The sequence below is a fragment of the Stenella coeruleoalba genome, assembly GCF_951394435.1.
Source record: "Stenella coeruleoalba genome assembly, chromosome: 9".
In the NCBI taxonomy this organism is placed as follows: Eukaryota; Metazoa; Chordata; class Mammalia; order Artiodactyla; family Delphinidae; genus Stenella; species Stenella coeruleoalba.
In genome coordinates this window covers 99,732,744-99,751,484 of record NC_137155.1, presented here as the reverse complement: position 1 = coordinate 99,751,484, position 18,741 = coordinate 99,732,744, and the positions used below count along the sequence as shown (strand labels likewise).

Sequence of the window (18,741 nt, the reverse complement as noted above, 5' to 3'; positions counted from 1 at the left end):
CACATGTTATGTTAAGCTATATCATTATATATTATATATCACAATAGGATATTAACTGATATATGTTATTTATATTATAAATATAATTATAGTATTAAGATAATAAATATTACATATCAAGGGATTTGTTTTAAGGAACTGGCTCGTGTTGGCGGGAACTGGCAAATCCTGAATCCACAGGGCGGGCCAGCAGGTGGAAACTCAGGCGGGAGTTGATGCTAAGACCTTGAGGCAGCATTTCTTCTTCTTTCAGAAACCTCAGTTTTTGCTCTGAGGCCTTCAGCTGACTGGATGAAGGCCAGCCGCATCGTGGAGGGTGATCTCCTTTACTTAAGCTCTGCTGATGATAGGTGCTAACCTCACCTACAGATCCCTTCACAGCAGCATCTAGCTTAGTGCTGATTAAACTGGGCGCTGTGGTCTGGCCACGTTGACACATGAAATTCACCATCACAGGCTCTGTGATGGCACTGGGTCATCAGAGCCCAAATCCCTCTCCTCTGTGACACGACTCTCCTCCCATCACCTGGCTTGGCCTGAAACACCACCGTGGAGACTGGGATTGTTCTGGACTGAGGCAGCACCTGCAACCCCGGCCACATTTGGTGACAAGAGCGCAAAAGATGCCTGCGATGGGCTCTGGGGGGGCTGCAGCAGACCAGGCAGCTCAGCTCCACACCTGTGTCTCCTGGGCCCCCCAAGGCACTTGCCTCCTTCCCTGCTGACCGTGAGCTGACCCAGACCCGCTGCGTCCTCCACCCGGCCTGCCCCTCCCACTGCCTCTATCGGGAGGAGCTCGGGCTGGAAGAACACAGGAGGCTGGGGCCTAGTCCTTAGTGGTTAGCAGGGTCTGGACTCAACCTGGCCTGGGAACATTTGCCTTTAAGAGGTCGCTTTGGGGGCCTGAGCTGGGAAGGTGTGGAGGGAGGGCCCTGGGAATGTGGATTGGGGTCCCCAGGCGTCCCACAGCCCAAGTCCCTGTTCCCCTCTGCACAGCATCCTTGGCTGTAGAGCCAGGAGGCCACAGGTCCTTCCAAGGTTCCATTTACCTCTGGTCAAGCAAAGGCTGCCCACAGGGCAGGGCCTGGCCCCTCGGCCTTTCAGCAGGAAGAGAGCCTCTGGGAGCAGCCTGCACTGTGTAACCCCACTTCAGGATTGCCGGGCTCCAGTTATTAGCCAGCCTGTCTTCTGCTTGGGAAAGGGATAAAGATGGCTCTCTAATTATAGGAGGGGCAGCTAGCGTCTTTGCAGAAGCTCCTCACCTGATTTCAGACCCAAGTGGAGCGTGGGAGACTGCCCTGGCTTCCCAGGTCGGTGGTTGCCCCGGGTGACACCCTTGGCCTCTCTGTGGCCTTGATTGGTGAGGCCGGAGCGCGTCTTGGACAGTGGTCCTGATGCAACCCAGTTCCGTGTGAGAGCTCACACTATGGGAAGGGCTGTCTTTTTTTTTAACCTTTTTTTAAAAATTGAAGTACGGTTGCTTTACAGTGTTTCAGGTGTGCGGCAAAGTGATTCAGATATATATATATATTCTTTTTCAGATTCTTTTCCATTATAGGTTATTACAAGACACGGAATATAGTTCCCTGTGCTATACAGTAGGTCCTTGTTGTTTATCTAGTTTACATATAGTAGTGTGTATCTATTAATTCTAAACTCCTAATTTATCCCTCCCCTGCTTCCCCCTTTTGTAACCATAAGTTTGTTTTCTATGTCTGTGAGTCTGTTTCTGTTTTGTAAATAAGTTCATTTGTATCATTTTTTAGATTCCACATATAAGTGATATCATATGATATTTGTCTTTGATTTACTCCACTTAGTATGATAATCTGTAGGTCCAACCATGTAGCTGCAAATGGCATTATTTCATTCTTTTTTATGGCTGAGTAATATTCCACTGCATATATGTACCACATCTTCTTTAGTTATTCCTCTGTTGATGGACGTTTAGGTTGCTTCCATGTCTTGGCTATTGTAAATAGTGCTACTATGAACATAAGGGTGCACGTATCTTTTCAAATTAGAGTTTTCATCTTTTCTAGATATATATCCAGGAGTGGTATTGCTGGGTCATGCGGTAGTTCTATTTTTAGTTTTTTAAGGAATCTCCGTACTGTTCTCCATAGTGGCTGCACCAACTTGCGTTCCCAGCAACAGTGCAGGAGGGTTCCCTTCTCTCCGCACCCTCTCCAGCATTTACTGTTTGTGGATTTTTTGATGATGGCCATTCTGACTGGTGTGAGGTGATACCTCATTGTAGTTTCGGGAAGGACCTTCTTTTGTATCATCCTATCTGGTCTTCACAACATTGCCCTGTGATACAGACGGCACTATAGCCTCATTTTACAGATTGAAAAACTGAGGCCCTTGGAGACTAAAATGCTTTGCTCCATGCCAGAGTCAGGGGAGAGCTGAGGGGAGAATGCAGTCTCTTGACCACTCTGGTCTAGGGCTTCTGAAGCTACTTGTTGTTGAGAAAAGAGTTTACTGTCTGGTGCTGCTGTGGAGCTGGAGAGGCCACTGGGTGAGGAATTGGGGACAGCAGTGGGGCAGGATACTCCCTTAACACCAAGGAAGGTCAGGCTGCCAGATTTCTGCCTTTTGCACGGCCCAGGGCTTCTTTCTTGGGAGAAAGTCCTGCCCACCACGGGGCCAAAGCACTTTCCCTCCCGCGGTTTGTCAGTAGGCATCACATGGGCACAAAGACCCAGGGTCGTTGGCCAGGGCAGCGAGGGAGCCCCCAAACAGCTATGTGAATCAATCCTGGGACCACCAGGTGAGGGGAGGTGGGAGGGTGGCCGCAGGAGTGAAAAATAGTGGGTTTTTTTCTCTTTTATATCAGGAAGCCTCTCAGAGTGCAGTCAGAAACCATGATGTCTTCTGTGGAAAATAAATAATTCTGGAACTTCTCCAAGAGTTCAGTTTAGGCTTTTTCCCTAATTTGTCCCCTGTCCCTCCCCTGTTGCCGAGTTCCAGTGATTTTGGGTTCGTTCCTTATTTTTCTGAGAGTCGTTATGTAACATGAGTGTTCTCAAAGGCTCCAAGTGACCATGGCTCTGGTCACTACCCCCAACATTAGTACCAAGAATTGCCCGTTTGGTGGTTTTGAGGGATTGAGCAAAAGCCAGTCCATCTGGAGACGCCTCCCTTGAGTATCCCACGTGAGGGCCTCACCAAGGCCTTCACCACAATTCCAACAGCTCGGGTGCAGAGGAGGTTAGATGGTGGGAGCAACCCCCCACGTTGGTGACAGGGAGTATGGGGGTCAGGGGGACAGGCAGGGCAGGGGGCCAGGTACCCTTAGTCTGAGGACACCACTCACGGCTTTCCGGAATCATGCTGAGCTGGGATGCACCTGGCATTTGTACTAGCGATCCATGTGCTTAAAATTGAGGGACCTTAGAAATCACCTGAGAAACTAGAGGGTTAGTACTTAAGAAGCAGATTGAGACACACATTAAGATAGAAAAGCCAGATGTGTGTCTGGGTCCCGACCCGCTCAGCTAAGAAGCATCGCCAGGGAAGCAAGGGGCACCCCCTCATCCCTCCGTGGTGGAGCCCACACCATGTCTGCAGACTCTGCCCTGAGCTGGGAGAACAGTGGAGAGTACTTGGTAGTTTGAGAGATGAAGAGAATTGTTTTGATGACAAATCCTAGAAGATGAGAAGCATTTTATTCTCAGCCTAGCAGTGCTCCCTTAAACCGCTCCTGACCCCACCTGCTGTTTAGCCCAACAGATAAGAACAGAGAATGTCTGAGCTAACAGGCATCTTCTGAAATTATCTAGTTAAACCCTGTCATCTGACAGATGGAAAACTGGATTCAGACGTGCCCGAGATCTCCCAGATCCCCAGATAGGAAACCACAGAACTGGGCTGGAACCTGGCCTTCCGGCTCTATCTCTGTGAACAGGTCGTGTTCTTATGTGCCCGAGGGGTGCGGGCTCGTCGACGCCCAGACAGCACCCTGGGTCAGCTGTCTGCACCCAGGTAGCCCCAGATGCCGCTGATGGACACTCTTTGGGCTCAGGTGTGCTCAGCAGGGGAGGAACATGAAACTGTCCTCAAAGTGTTCCCTCCTCGGTAGGAGTCTAACGGCTGGTAGTTGCACAGGAATGTTCTGTGGTCACCCTGATGTTTAAAACGCCTGGTTGGCCCTTAGGTGCAGGCCATGGCCCCTGACATTGGCAGCCTTTCTGTTTGTCCTGTGTGTGCACTTTCACCAGGGCTCTTCCTGGGGTAGCCCAGCTGCATCAACAAAGGAGTTTTGTAAGACAAAGCATCAGAAATGCTGAAAAGGCAGAACTATATCTGACCGATACACACCTACTGTCAAGGCTAAGACGGGAGTAAAAGAGCCCTCATTTCTCGAGAATTCACACATCAGTTGGTTGTAAACAGCATAGAGAAACGTTGGGGTAAGTGGCCGGGGAGTGGGTGAGCCGTCAGTAAGACCCCAAACTACACAAAATGTGGGTGATCGAATTTGGCGGTGGGAAGCTTGATACTTGTCTGTCCTTTGCAACATCAGCATGAAATACTTCTTAAAATTGTTCTATTGAAGTATAGCTGATTTACAATGTTGTATTAGGTGAATTACTTTTCATTAAGAAGTAGACCTTAAAGAGACAGTATCACAGGCTGCCTTGGTAGTGAATCACAGAACTGTACAGACCCTCCTCCATCTGTTCTCTTCCCCTGTGATCTCACTGTGCCACGGAGACTCACTTTGCATAGAAGAACCCTGTATCTTCACAGCCTCCAATACCAAGTTGCTTTTTTTAGTCTTTTTTTTTTTTTCAGTTTTTTGGCTGCGTTGGGTCTTCGTTGCTGCACGTGGGCTTTCTCTAGTTGCTGCGAGCGGGGGCTACTCTTCATTGCAGTGCGCGGGCTTCTCATTGCGGTGGCTGCTCTGCGTGCGGGCTGTAGGCACGCGGGCTCAGTAGTTGTGGCGCGCGGGCTTAGTTGCTCTGTGGCATGTGGAATCTTCCCGGACCAGGGCTCGGACCCGTGTCCCCTGCGTTGGCAGGCGGATTCTTAACCACTGTGCCACCAGGGAAGAGTCTCCCGGGTTGTTTTTTGTCACTGGAGCTGAGCCATCCCAAGGCGGTGGGAGGGTTCAATAGAAAGAGCTCTGAGCTGGGAGCGGGTGGACCTGGGTTATAGGACCTGCTTGCTACTGTCTGGTTGTCTGGCCTTGGGCAAGTGGCTTAACCTCTCTGACCCTCTGTATCTTCATCTATAGACTGGGGTGGTACCACTTGCCTTTCCTACTTGTATGGGCTCCTCTGAGGACCAAATGAGGCAACAAATGGAAGTTTTAAGGACATTCTAGTGGCAAATTAATGACAGCTCTGCTTCTGAGACCTGACTTTTTTGAGTTAGACTTTTGGCTTTTGCCTGAAATTCTGAAGAGGGGCAGGGGTGGAGTATTAAGGTTGGCTCGCATCTTGGGAATTTTCTCAAACCTGGGGCTTTTCTCTTTTGTCCTGTTGCTTTCCTGACAGGCGACTTTATCAGCCCAAATCCTGAAAATGCACTTTCCCCAGAGACCCTGCTATTTATCTCCGGAGCACGTGGTCAGGGTCTAAAATACAGTGTGTGCAGCTGAGGACCATCCCAGAGGACAGAGCGTCTCTAGGTGCCTCAGTGTGGCCCAGTGAACTGGCCACCCAGCACCAGGGAGGGTCTGAATGCCTGCCAGTGGGGAGGGAGAATTCAGGATGGCCAGATGTGGACAAAGCAGTGAGGGAGGCACAAAGCTCTGGTGGGCGTTTAAACCCCGTGAGCAGGGTGAGCTCCCGGCGCCTGGCCTTCGGGAAGGTCAGCCGAGCTGAGAGGCCAGGTCCCCGTCACTCCACCTGCTAATAGTCTCGTGGTCACCGCTGCAGTCGATTTTCCCACACCAGCCTCCACGGTGCGCACTGTTTCCCGGTGAGCTCGGGGAGGTGAGAGCTGAGATTAGAATCGTGGAATGTGGGATGGGGGAGCCTTCCAGCAAAGTCCACTACTGGTGCCAAGGGACTTCTCTGTGGGGATGCTTGACCGAGGACAACGCACCGCGCGCTGCCGTGGTCGCCTGTGTGGCGCCCTCCTTGTCTCGCTCTGGGCGAGACGAGCATCAGGGGACCAGTCGCAGGCCCTCCCAGGGCTCCAGGCAGCCTGGGATGAGAGCGAGACCCGCATCCTGGTCTCGGCTCTTTCAAGACCGCCTTGTCCTGAGTCACTCAACCGCCAGGGCCTCAGTCGCTAGAGCCTGATGGTTCCATGAGGAATAATCGAGTATGTGCAACAGGGCTTTGGTGTGTAGAAACTGCTCTGCTGAACAAAAGTGAGGGTAATGATTGTTTGAAACCGCAGAGGAACGTACTCATTAAAATAGGAGCTAAGCATCCACACCTGTTTCCTCCTCTTCCTTAGTGACCTGCAGTCTCGCGGGGTCTGCCCGTTCGCGGCCCCTCCTGCCCATCAGCACAGGCGCGCACCCCCTACACGTGCTGCCGGGGGAGGGGCTGCTTTGTCCAGGAGTTGATTCAGTCACTTCTGCACACCTGCTGCCTGTGGCGCAGAATAGCGAGTTGAATGATTTCCCCTCACCCTTGACCGGTTCACAGTTCAGTTAGAGAAATAGCCTGATAAATGGTATTAAGATAGCACAATAAGTCCTGTAATAAAGGTAGTCTGAGGTACTGTGGTAGCACAGATAAGAGAAGAATGAATTCTGCCTGAGGGATCGTATCTGAATTGGGCTTTGCCTGACAGTAGGAGTTCACCCTGTGAGCCAGGATCTCCGGGCTGGGAGCTGGAGGCAAGTGGGCAGGAGGAAAGGGCTCCAAGCTTCAGAGAGATGGCCAGCTCCGTCCCACAGGGACCCAAGTGAAGCGAAGTCTGTTCTCCGAGGAAGGGGTTGTACGGTGGGCGAAGGGTGACCTTGAACTGAGGAGCTGAGACAGCATTCCAGGCAACGTGTCCACAGGCGCACAGCTGTGTTTGAAAAGCTATCAAGATCCTGCCTGGGCTCTTGCTGAAAGAAGGAGACGGGGTGCAGAGCACATCAGAAATAAGGCTGCAGAGGTCGGCACATCCACGGGGCCTGTATTGGAGCCTGCAGGGCCCGCCTGAGAGCTCCTGACTGTGAATCGCCCACGGGAAGCTGGTGGCTCCCCGCCGGGGCTGCCGGCTGAACCACCGTGACGCCCGCACGGCACCGCAGACCAGTCGACTCTGTGGTGGGATCCAACTCCCAAGGTGCAACCAGCCTGGGATGCTGAAATAAACCGGCACCAGAGGGGCTGCGTCTGGAATCTGCCTACGTAAGAGATTGCCAGCAAGTCCCAGTGGACTAGGTGTGGGAGCCATTGCCTAGGCTATGGTGGAGGCCCTGGGGCTTTAGGGCAGAGGCCAGCATAATGGGGCCACGGTTTTAGGAATCACTGTTCTAGCAGAGGTTTGCAGATAGCTTGAAACAGGCTAAGCTGAAAGATTTGGAGAACCATTAGGAAACCCAAAAGAGAGCTGGGCGAAGGAGGGTGCAGACCTGGACCTCACAGCAAAGGGGTTGGGAAGGTGGAAGGGGTTAAAAGAAAGATTAGGTACACAGAAAACTACAAAACATTGCTGAAAGAAATTAAAGAAGACACAAATAAATGGAGAGACCTCCCATGTGCATGGATTGGAGACTTAATATTGAGATGGTAATACTACCCAAAGTCATCTACAGATTCAATGCAATCCCTATCAAAATCCCAATGGCATTTTTTTGCAGATATAGAAAAATCCATCCTAAAATTTGTATGATCTCTCAAGGGACCCCAAGTAACCAAAACAATCTTGAAAAAAAAAAAAAGTACAAAGTTAGAGGTCTCACACTCCCTGAGCTCAAAACTTATTACAGAGTTACAATCATCAAAACAGTGTGGTACTGGCATAAAGACAGACATATAGACCAATGAAATAGAACAAAGAGTCCAGAAAGAAACTCTTCCATACGTATATGGCCAAATGATTTTCAGCAAAAGTGCCAAGACCATTCACTGGGAAAAGATAGTCTTTGCAATACTTGGTGCTGGGAAAATTGGGTATCCACATGTGGAAGAATAAAGTTGGACCCTTACCTTATTATACAATATACAAAAATTACGGTAGTTCCCCTTAACCACAGGCGATATGTTCCAAAACCCCCAGTGGATGCCTAAAACCATGGAACTGAACCGTGGATACTATGATTTTTCCTGTACGTACGTACCTAGGATAAAGTTTAATTTATGAAGTAGGCTCAGTAAGAGAATATCCAAATTGCCAGTGTCCCTCCTCTTGCACTTTGGGGCCATTATTAAGTAAAATAAGGCTCATGTGAGCATAAACACTGTGGTACCGCACCAGTCAAACAGATAACCAAGACGGCTACTAAGTGACTGGCGAGGGGGTAGCACATGTACTGTGTGGATATACGCTGGACAAAGGGATGATGATTCACGTCCCAGGCAGGACAGGGCGGGACAGTGCAAGATTTCATCAAGTTACTCAGAATGGCACGAAATTCAAAAAACAAAATTGTGATGAATTGTTTATTTCTGGAATTTTGAATTGTTTACTTCTGGAATTTTTTTTAATTTTTATTTTATGTTATTATTATTATTTTGGCCACGCTGTGAGGCATGTGGGATCTTAGTTCCCCAACCGGGAAACGAACCCGTGCCCCCTGCAGTGGAAGCACGGAGTCTTAACCACTGGACTGCCAGGGAAGTCCCTGGAATTTTCTTTTTTTTTTTCCTCCCTTATTTATTTATTTATTTGGCTGCATCAGCTCTTAGTTGCCGCATGCAGGATCTTCACTGCGGTACGCGGGGTCTTCTAGCTGCGGCATGTGGGCTCTTAGTTGTGGCATGCATGTGGGATTTAATTCCCTGACCAGGGATCGAACCCGGGCCCCCTGCATTGGGAACATGGAGTCTTAACCACTGGACCACCAGGGAATTCCCTGGAATTTTCCATTAAATACTTTTGGACCCTGGTTGACCTCAAGTACCTGAAACGTTGGAAGGCAAAACTGCTGATGGGTGCGGGGGGAACTTCTGTAGCTCAAAATGGATCAAAGACTTAAATATAAGAGCTTAAACTGTAAAACTTAAAGAAAACAGGGGAAAACCTCCATGATGTTGGATTTGGCAATGATTTCTTGGGTATGACACCAAAGCACAGGCAACAAAGTATTGATAAAAATATCAACAGATAAATTGGACCACATCAAAATTAAAAACTTCTGTGCACCACAGGACACAATCCACAGAGTGAAAAGGCGACCTACAGAATGGGAAAAAAATACTTGCAATTCATATATCTGATAAAAGGTTAATATCCAGATTATATAACGAACTCCTACCAACTCAGCAGCAAACAAGCTGGTGAAAAAATAGTCAAAGGGCTTCTTGAAGAGACATTTTTCTAGAAAAGATATACAGATGGCCAACAAGCACAAGAAAAGGTGCTCAACAGTATTAATCATTGGGGAAATGCAAATCAAAACCACAGTGAGATACTGCCTCATACCTGTTAGGATGGTCACCATAAAAAACAAAAACTAAAATAAAATAATAACAAGTGTTGGTGAGGATGAAATTGGCACCCTTGTGTACCACTGGTGGGAATGTAAAATGGTGCAGCTGCTACGGAAAAAGTATGGGGGTTCCTCAAAAGTATTAAAAATAAATTACTATGTGATCCAGCAATTCCACATCTGGGTATATACCCAAAAGAAATGAAAGCAGGGTCGCAGAGATGTTTGTACACCCACTGTATTAGTTTGCTAGGGCTGCCATAACAAAGTATCACAGACTGGGTGGCTTAAACAACAGCAGTTTATTTTCTCACAATTGTAGAGGCTAGAAGTCCAAGGTCAGGGTGTCGGCAGGGTGAGTTTCTTCTGAGAAACTCCTTCTTTGGCTCATAGATGGCCATCTTCTCTCTGTGTCTTCATGTGTCTTCCTTCTGTGTCTGTTTCCTGATCTCCTCTTCTTATAAGGACACTAGTGCTGCTGGATTGAAGTCTTATTAGAGAGCCCATCCGTATGACCTCATTTTAACGTAATTACCTCTTCAAAGACCCTCTCTATCTGGGAACGCGGGGTTGGCATCGCTGTTGGTTTTTTTTCGGCTGCGCTGCCTGGCTTGTGGGATCTTAGTTCCCCAACCAGGGATTGAACCCGTGCCCTCAGCCGTGAAATACAGTCACATTCTGAGGTAATGGGGGTGGGAACTTCAAACCTATGAGTTCTGAGGGGTACGCAGTTCAATCCGTAACACCTGTGTTCATAGCAGCATTATTCCCAGTAGCCAAAGGGTGTGGAAGCGCCCTGTGTCCCATGATGGAGGAACAGATAAACAAAATGTGGTCTATCCATACGATGGAACATTATTCAGCCTTTAAAAGGAAGGAAATCCTGTTACACGCTACAACACGGATGAACCTGAGGACATTATGCTAAGTGAAATAAGCCCGTCACAGAAAGACAAATACTGTACGATGCCACTTACATGAGGTCCCTAGAGTTGTCACGTTCGTAGAGACAGAAAGTAGAATGGGGGCAGGGGTGCCAGGGGCTGGGGCAGGGGGCTGGGGGGTGGTTGTCAAATGCATATGGAGTTTCAGTTTGCAAAGGGAAGGGCCCTGGAGGTTAGTTGCCCAACAGGGTGAACGTGCTTAACTGCACTGAACTGTACACTTAAAATGGTTAAGATGGTAAATCTTGTGTACATGTATTTTACCACAATAAAAAAGGAAAAAAGAAAAAAACCAAAAGGTTAGGGATGCAGGCAGCTTCTCCCGGTGGAGGACTGCCCAGGTGCGGTTCCTGCCCAGGCATGGAGGTGTCCACCGGGCAAGACACAGGAGGAAAGGGGAGCAGGGTGAGGGTGACGTGATGACTTCATTTTAGACACCACGAGTCTTTGGCGAGCTGCTCCCCCCATGGCCATCTCTCTGGGCCACGATGTCATCAGGCCTTTCTGACCGCTTTGCCCCAGCGGCCAGCCCTCCCATGCGGCCCTGCCATCTTTCCAGGAGGACACACTTCTTGGGCCACATTCGCGTCATGAAATGAAGTCCTGAGCGCTGCGGTGGGCTCTGCCCTCCCCGTTTTCTGCTTTTCCTCCCTTGCTGTCTTCCTTCTGCCCTGCGGTCCCAGCCTCTTCTTCCTGCTCCTTCCCCTGGGGGGACGGGAAGGGAAGCTGGAGGTGGGTCAGGATCTCCGAGGGGGGCCAGCACATCTCCACCCCTCCTTTCACCTTGTTGGCCCTCCGCGTCCTCCCTGGGGCTTGACATTCGAGGAGGTCTCAGGGAGGGGGTGGTGATACACACGGAGAGCCAGGAGCGGCCCTGGACGAGGCCAGATGGGCACCTGAGGGTCCAGGTCATTGACCACGTGCTCTCTTTCCATCCTAGGACCTGAGTTCCTTTGCCATGCCGCTCCTGGATGGAGACCTGGAGAGTTCAGAAAAGCATCCTTCTCGTAAGGTAAGCCACCTTCCTCACAGCTTCTCACGGCTCACCTGAGGTGCCACTGAGGCAGAACTCCCTCAGCGCGAGCCCAAGACACATCCACCCGTGCTCTCACCTGTACATCCACCTGTGCTCCCACCTACGTGTCCACCTGTGCTCCCACCTATGCTCTGACCTGCGCTCCCACCCGTGCACCTGGCTGCTGCCTCACACCTGCCTCACACCTGCCAGGCTTCACTCCTTTCTCTTCTCTCCTCTTCCCTCTGGGCTCGTCCGCGGCCCCGGGACTCCCCAAAGAGGGCAGAGGTGATGCCGAAGATGGACAGTGAGCTTAGCACCCTGAGCGCCCGCGGAGCTGATTAGCGAAGAGAGGAGGTTGAAAGCGTTAGTGAAATCGGGATGTGGAGACCAACTGTCTCCCCCGCAGACGGGAGCCCCTTCTCCTGCCCGTTTCTCTCCCTTTCGTCCTCTTTCCCCCTTTCCCTTTCGTCTCTTTAACCCACATTCTCCCCTCTCCCCCTGGTCAGTTTTTCCTCCAGAGGAAGCTGGAGCCGTGGAGGGCAGGCAGCCGAGGAGTGCGCATCCCAGGGTGGGTGGGTTGGCCATGGCAAGCAAAGGGAGGTCCAGGTGGCCCGCGGTCAGGGTGAGTGTGCGGCAGACGGCTGGGGCGGCTGCTGGGCCGAGGCTTCGGGAGGGGCTGCCGTGGGCAGTGTCTGAGAGCAGAGACAAGAGCCAGGCTGAATTCTTTGGCCCTGGAGGCTCCACGTCCCTCATCCCACCGGGCTGATGGGAAATGGGAATCTCCATCATTATTGGGACTTCCTTCCTAGATTGTGCAAAGGTCCTGGGGTCCCATGCAGCACCTACACTTGGGTTTTAAATGAAGGAACTGGACTTCAGGATGGTGGAAAGACTTTCCCACAGTCACAGGGCTGCTTAATAACTGAGCCGGCTTCAGTCTGGGTTTCTTGGCGCTCAGCCCAGTGTGCGTTGCGCTGCGTCTGGACACCCTGAACTGGGGCCAGTGGCGCAGGCCATGCAGGGACGTGTCCTCGGCCGGACAGGAGGCTTTCTGCCCTTTCTGGATCATCTCTGCATCTTTGTACCCTGTGACTGAGACCCCCGTCTCCTAAGGGGACTGAAAATCCTCAGGGACTGCCAAGCTGAATGTGGACTGGACACCTGGCGGCCTCCTCTCCCATCTAGGTACACTCAGAGTTCAGTGCAGGGGCCACAGCTGAGCTCCCCTTTATGGGTGTTCTGGACTCAAGGATGCCAACCCTGGGACTTCCCTGGCAGTCCGGTGGTTAGGACTCCGCGCTTTCACTGCTGAGGGCACGGATTCGATCCCTGGTCGGGGAACTAAGATCCCACAGGCCATGCAGCGCAGTCGAAAAAAAACCAACAACGATGCCAACCCTGCGTTCCCAAGCATCGGTTGATATGGGAGCTGCCTGGTCTTCCCACCTGTCCCCTCTCCTGGCTCCCCTGTTCCCAGAGGTGGCAACTCTTTGTTACATAACACATCTCGGTACAAGAGCTTCATGGTCACCTTGACTCTGCACAGCTCTGTGTGCAGCTCCCGGGCCAGTATTGGGAGGTAGGTCAGTGCCATCAGCGTCCCTGGGGTCATTCAACACCACTGTGGTCACTCTGGGTCAGCCAGCATGGCCTGGTCTGGGGCAGTCTGTGGAATGCCCAGATGCCCACAGGTTTTCCTGTCTGTGTCCCTTGATCCTGGGATAGGGAGCCCGGCTCCTTTGTTCATGTTTCCTGGCAGCTTCCCTTCTGTGTGACCCGGGACAAAATATTCTCTGTGAACCTGTCTCCCCATCGGCAAACCCGGGCTCGTGGCGGTGCTCACCTTTCCTTATGAGGATTCAGTGAGCTCGTCGATGGAGCAGACGTAGAGCAGTGACTGGCCCGGGACACGTGCTCAGGGACAGTCTGGGAACGCAGGCGTGGCCTCAGGACACCCCCCACTTCGGAGCACCGTGAAGGGGTGCACCCACGACCCGTTTACCTGAGCCGTCGGGAACGTGGCATCTGGCCAGGCCTTAGACGTGGCTCGGGGCCTCTCGTCCACTGCTGGCCGTGTGCACTGTTCCTCCATTCCCTCTGCTGAGAACGCCAGCCCCTTTCCGTCTGGAGCACACAGGGACTCAGAGCGGAGCCGCGCACCATTAGCGCACTGGCCCCGAGGGCACTGGCCGTGTCCTGCATCCCAGGCACAGCCTCCACACCTCCCCAGCCTGAGTCGGGCTCCACAGACCCTCACCTCGAGGTTTTGTCCAACTCGGCCCCCCTTTCCTGGCGCCCTTCACCTTTAACCCCTTCGCCCACACCCATTTCCCTCAGGCTCCCAAGGGGTGCCCTGTGCCCAGCTGTCAGTCACCGTCGAGGCCAGCCCCGCGGACCCCTCGCTCACCTTCACATGTGCAACCCTCCTCTTCGCTTTCCTGCATCCTCTGGGCTGAGACCAAGCACCGGGTGGCCTGGCCCTGGCCCCCGCGGCCCTCCCTGCGGTGGCAGACAGAGGTGGACCTGGAAGTTCTGCTCGCGGAGGCCTGAGAGCCCGCCGCGTAGCTCTGCAGAGCCGGCAGGCGCTCGGGAGGCTCTGGGCCCTTCGTTCACGTTCACGCCTTGGGAGGCGTGCCCTTACGTTTAGCAAGGTGTCAGTTTACTGCAGCTTGCTAAGAGGCATGGGCTCTGTCCCCAGTGGCTGCAATCATGCCGATACCCACGCCACCCCTCCCAACCTACAGGAAGCAGACCCGGGGGCTCAGCGCCACCGCCCCCTCGCCAGGGTCAGGGCGGGAGACACGGGGGACAAGGCCGGGATGGGCCACAGCCACCACTGTCTGGCCGTGTGGGGAGGGCCTGCTTTCTGGACCCCCCTCCTGAAGCCCGATGGCTGAGTGCCTGGCCCTTTAGGCCTGCAATTCTGAGCCCGGAATTGGAATCAGTCCTAGTCGGAGAATCCTAGGGCTCCCCTTGCCCGCCAGGTACGGTTCAAACCAGCACCCAGGCCCTTCGAGACTGCCATTTGCCTCAACCTGCCCCGCTGGCCCGTCCGCGGTGGCCCAAGTGAGTGGCTGTCTGTCTGTCCTCCCGGCTCCAGCTCCTCTCTCCCCCCGACCCTGGGACACCTCTGCCCATCGGCCTGTCCACAGCCCGTCGGCTTTCAGCGCCTTCCCTGCTTCAGGGCCCCATGATGGGCAGTGTCTCCCTCTAAAATCTCTCCCCGTCTGGGCCACTCTCAGAGCAGCCCTGTCTTGCCTGCTGTTCTCCAGGGTCTCGCGGGGACCCCATTCTTGCCCACATCTTGTTCCCTGCGTGCAGTGAGCGTCAGCTTTGCTCCGCAATCCCTCCTCCCTAGGCAGAGCTCACTGTGCAGTGTGGAGGGGATGGGGCAGCAGCGGGGCTGGCCTCCTACTGTGACTCCCTCCCTCTGCCTTCAAGCTTGACCTTGACTCCTCTTCCGTTTCACGTGGCCGTTTCTGCTTTTCTCGGGAGGTGAATGGTGTGAGGGTCAAGGCCGTGGGCCTGAGGTCCCGCCCACCACTTACCAGCTTTGGGGCCTTCCCTCAGCCTCCAGCCAGTGCCCTCTCTGAGCTCCGGGCTCAGCGGCACCCAGAGGGTGATGGTGACAGGCCACTAGAACGTCTGCCCTAAATGACCGTGTCCCCCCGGCCCCCGTGCTGAAGAGCTCTGTGGTTCCCCCTCAAAGGAGGGTCAGGTTCTCACCCCATGTGGAGTCTTTCCGTAAATCAGCCCAGCCTCCCCGACTCTCCACGTCTACCAAGGGTCTCTTTGTAGCGAATTCGTGACAGTGAGGGCTGACCTCCCAGACGTACCTGCTGTGTACCATCGTGTACACGTACCTGCTGTGTACACCTGCTGTGTACCTGTGTGGCAAGTGCTTCCCTTGTGTATATCCTGTCATCTTGACGACCCTGCGAGTCGGCCTAGTGTCCCCATTGGATACATGAGAACACTGACACGTAGGTCACTTGTCACTGCTGGAAACTGAGCTGGGATTCAGACTCCTGTATCTTTGTCCCGAACCCTGACACGTACCACCCTGCCGTGGGGTCTTCCTCCACCCCTGGGCCTGCTGGCCCTACGCCCCACCCCCACGTCCACAGGCACACGCCTCCCACCGCTCCAAAAGCTCTGTATTCATTACTCTTAGGATGCAGAAAAGCCCCAGGAAGCCTGAGTCCCATAGGCCGGTTGGTAGTGGCTGAACCCAGTACTCTAGAGGCAGAGAATCTAAACGCTATTCACACCAAATGGTTAGCAAAAGAAAACCCTGAACTTCTCCATAAGGAGGGGAGCCTGAGTTATATGGCTCTGGGGAAGCTCGGCCTCTGCCTCAGATTCCCACTCGGCAAGGGGACCGGCACGGGGCCAGCCTCTGCACCCCTCCCCGCCATGGCCACACTGGTCCTTTAACGCAGGGTGGAGGGTCTCAGGGAGAAGGGGGCGTGCGGTTGAGGGTCCCCACAGGGCATCACTTCCTTTAAGGGACCTCAAGCCCAGCTCGGGGGCTCCCTCTAGTGGTGGAAGAGCTCACAGGGGACCCGGGTCCAGGCAGGCACCCCAGTGGATAGAGGCACGGAGCCTGCCTCTGCCCTGTGCGCAGTGCACCGGTCGTCACCTGCCGTGCGGAGCCCAGGGTCTCAGTGTGCTGCACGACCCCTGCCAGGCCTCATGCTTGCCCCAGAGCCCAGGGGACACGTCGTTTTTTCCTTTTCTGCTGCAGAGCTGGGTGGGCCCCGAGGCCCTTCTGGCTCCTGTGTTGCAGGCTTACCCGCGGGACGGCAGCAGGTCATGTACAGAGTACAGTTCCTGTGCGTCAGGTCTGCCCGATGCCCCTTCAGACAGCCCTGAGGGGTAGGTACGGCCCCTCATTTCACGCAGGAGGAGACGGAGGCTTAGGGAGTCTACGTAACCTCCAGGGTGGCCCAGAGGCGAGCGGGTCAGGCCCAGGCACTCAGGTGGGAGCGCCAACTGCTACACCCGCCAGCAGGACACGTTCGAAAGTCCCTGAGTCTGTGAGCCTTGGCTTAAATACGGAGTCCAGTGAGTTTTGAAACCATCACTACGGTTCCAAGCCGTCGCCGAAGTGAGCCTCAGAGCTTTGCAGCCTTGTTCGCTTTCTTCCCGGCCTCTGCCTGCAACCCCCGTTACTCCAGCGCCGAAGCTGCTTGGAGGTGAAAACCTCATCACTTCCCACGCCCTCAGGATAGAGCCCTGGGCCCACTGTCTTTCAGATCAGAGAGATCAGATCTGTAGTCAGACTTCGAGCAGGACAGGCACGAGGTCTTCAGGAGTGAAGGCCAGGAGACGGGGCCGCAAATAGGACGCAGGGGGCAGGTGCCGTGTTTCGAGCCTTCTCGGCTGCATGGCTGTCCTCCCCCACCTCCAGAAGACCCTTCCAGAGAACCGGGTCGAGGCCAGTGGGCTCCTGGATGCTGCGGCCCGGCCTGTGGGTGGGTCGTCCCGGGGTCCAGTCCTTCCCCTGGGCCGCCTCTGTCTGGGGAAGAGCGTGGGGCTGTTTCTCGGTCCAGGTGTCGTGGCAGCAGCTGGATCATGGGGGACAGGCTCTGAGTGACCTCACCCGTCCGTCTGTCTGTCTTGTCTGTCTGCAGGTGGACAGCCCCTTCGGCTCAGGCAGCCCCTCCAAAGGCTTCTTCTCCAGAGGCCCCCAGCACCGGCCCTCCAGCCCCGTGTCTGCTCCCGTGAGGCCCAAGACCAGCCCCGGCTCCCCCAAAACCGTGTTCCCGTTCTCCTACCAGGAGTCCCCGCCGCGCTCGCCCCGCCGCATGAGCTTCAGCGGAATCTTCCGTTCCTCGTCCAAAGAATCTTCCCCCAACTCCAACCCGTCTACCTCGCCCGGGGGCATCCGGTTCTTCTCCCGCTCCAGAAAAAGTAAGGCACTGATGACTGTTGTTCAGGTGGGTGCAGGGCTGCCAGGGGGCTGCTCACAGCCGCGTGGCCGCGGGGCCACCTGCAGGGACACCAGAGCTGGCCGGGCGGCTGTTACTGATGGTGCTGAGTGTGTGCGTCTGGTCTGTCCCCCAGGAAAAGATTTATCTCCAGCGCAACGTGTCTCCACCTGTCGCTCTATCCCTGCACTAATCCACCCAGTATGGCGTGGCTTGTGGGGTTAATGTAAATACCCTGATACTCACAGTATGGCTGTGAGGACAGCCACGTGGAACGCTAGCCTCCAGCCTTCTCTGGGAATCAGCAGCGGCCCACACCTGGGGCCGGACGGCCCAGCGCTTTCTCTGATCTGCCGTGTGCGGCCCCCAGGGCTTACGGCTTGGCGTTTGGGCGATTTGAGTGAACCTGTTTCTAGCACGTGCTGACCTTTTCTGTCTCAGGCCCTGGGTAGGTGGGGTTGATTTGCTACAGAAACAGGGGAAGCAGATGTGTGTTTCAGAGAGAGTTCTTTAGGCTCACGAGTGTTTGTGATCTAAGGATAAAACATTCTCCACTGAGCACCGTTGATCGTATCTAGAAATATACCAGGGAAACCATAAAGTAGATGGAGTTTATTTTCACCTTTCCCGTGTCTTAGTGCATCTCCCTCCTCTTTGCAACTCTTTCTGAGGACATAGGAAGTTCCTATCAAGAATACAATGATTTGGAAAACACGCTTGCCCTTGGGCATCGCGCCTCCTTTCTTTCCGGGTTGTATTTGCAGGACCTGTGGGCTGGAGCTATTACTCTATCTGCAAGGCCAGCCGGAGTGCAGTTTCAGTCTCCGTGACTTGTAAGGAAAGTGTGGGAAGCTTTCTTCTTTCATTTTTTTCGGTGGTTTGGGGTATCGTTCCTAGCACCCCTAAAGGCATCGCCATGATGACTGAACTCATGTGTAAGTGTACAAATGTCACAGGACAAGGTGGCCCTCACGCAGACAGTACGGGTGACGTGCAGTTAGGAACTTAGATATGAAGCCAGATAGGGAGGTGTGTCCTAGCACTGACATCCCAACACCCTAGAGAGCATCCCCAGTTTCCTGGACAGGGACCCTGCAATTCTCAAATATGCCATCACACACCACCTCTCAGAGGGGAGGGGATGTCAGACCAGACCTTCACCAGGTGTCCTGTTTCCCCACAGGTGGCATTGTGCCTGGGTTGCTTACAACAGAACTAGGTTGTATGAACTTCCTGGGGCAGCCATTACAAAGTACCCCAAACTGGGTGGCTTGAACAACAGAAATTTAT

At 53.6% G+C, this 18,741-nt stretch overlaps 1 protein-coding gene across 2 annotated transcripts in view; it reads left to right on the top strand.

The window, feature by feature from the left end:
- PRKAG2 (protein kinase AMP-activated non-catalytic subunit gamma 2) overlaps positions 1-18,741 on the top strand; it is a 276,927-nt gene that overhangs the window by 67,371 nt on the left and 190,815 nt on the right. For both annotated transcript variants that reach the window (XM_079932036.1, XM_079932035.1), the window contains exons 2-3: positions 11,441-11,512; positions 17,155-17,434. In XM_079932036.1, the coding sequence (XP_079788162.1) occupies positions 11,441-11,512; positions 17,155-17,434 (352 nt within the window). The remainder of the gene's footprint in view (positions 1-11,440; positions 11,513-17,154; positions 17,435-18,741) is intronic.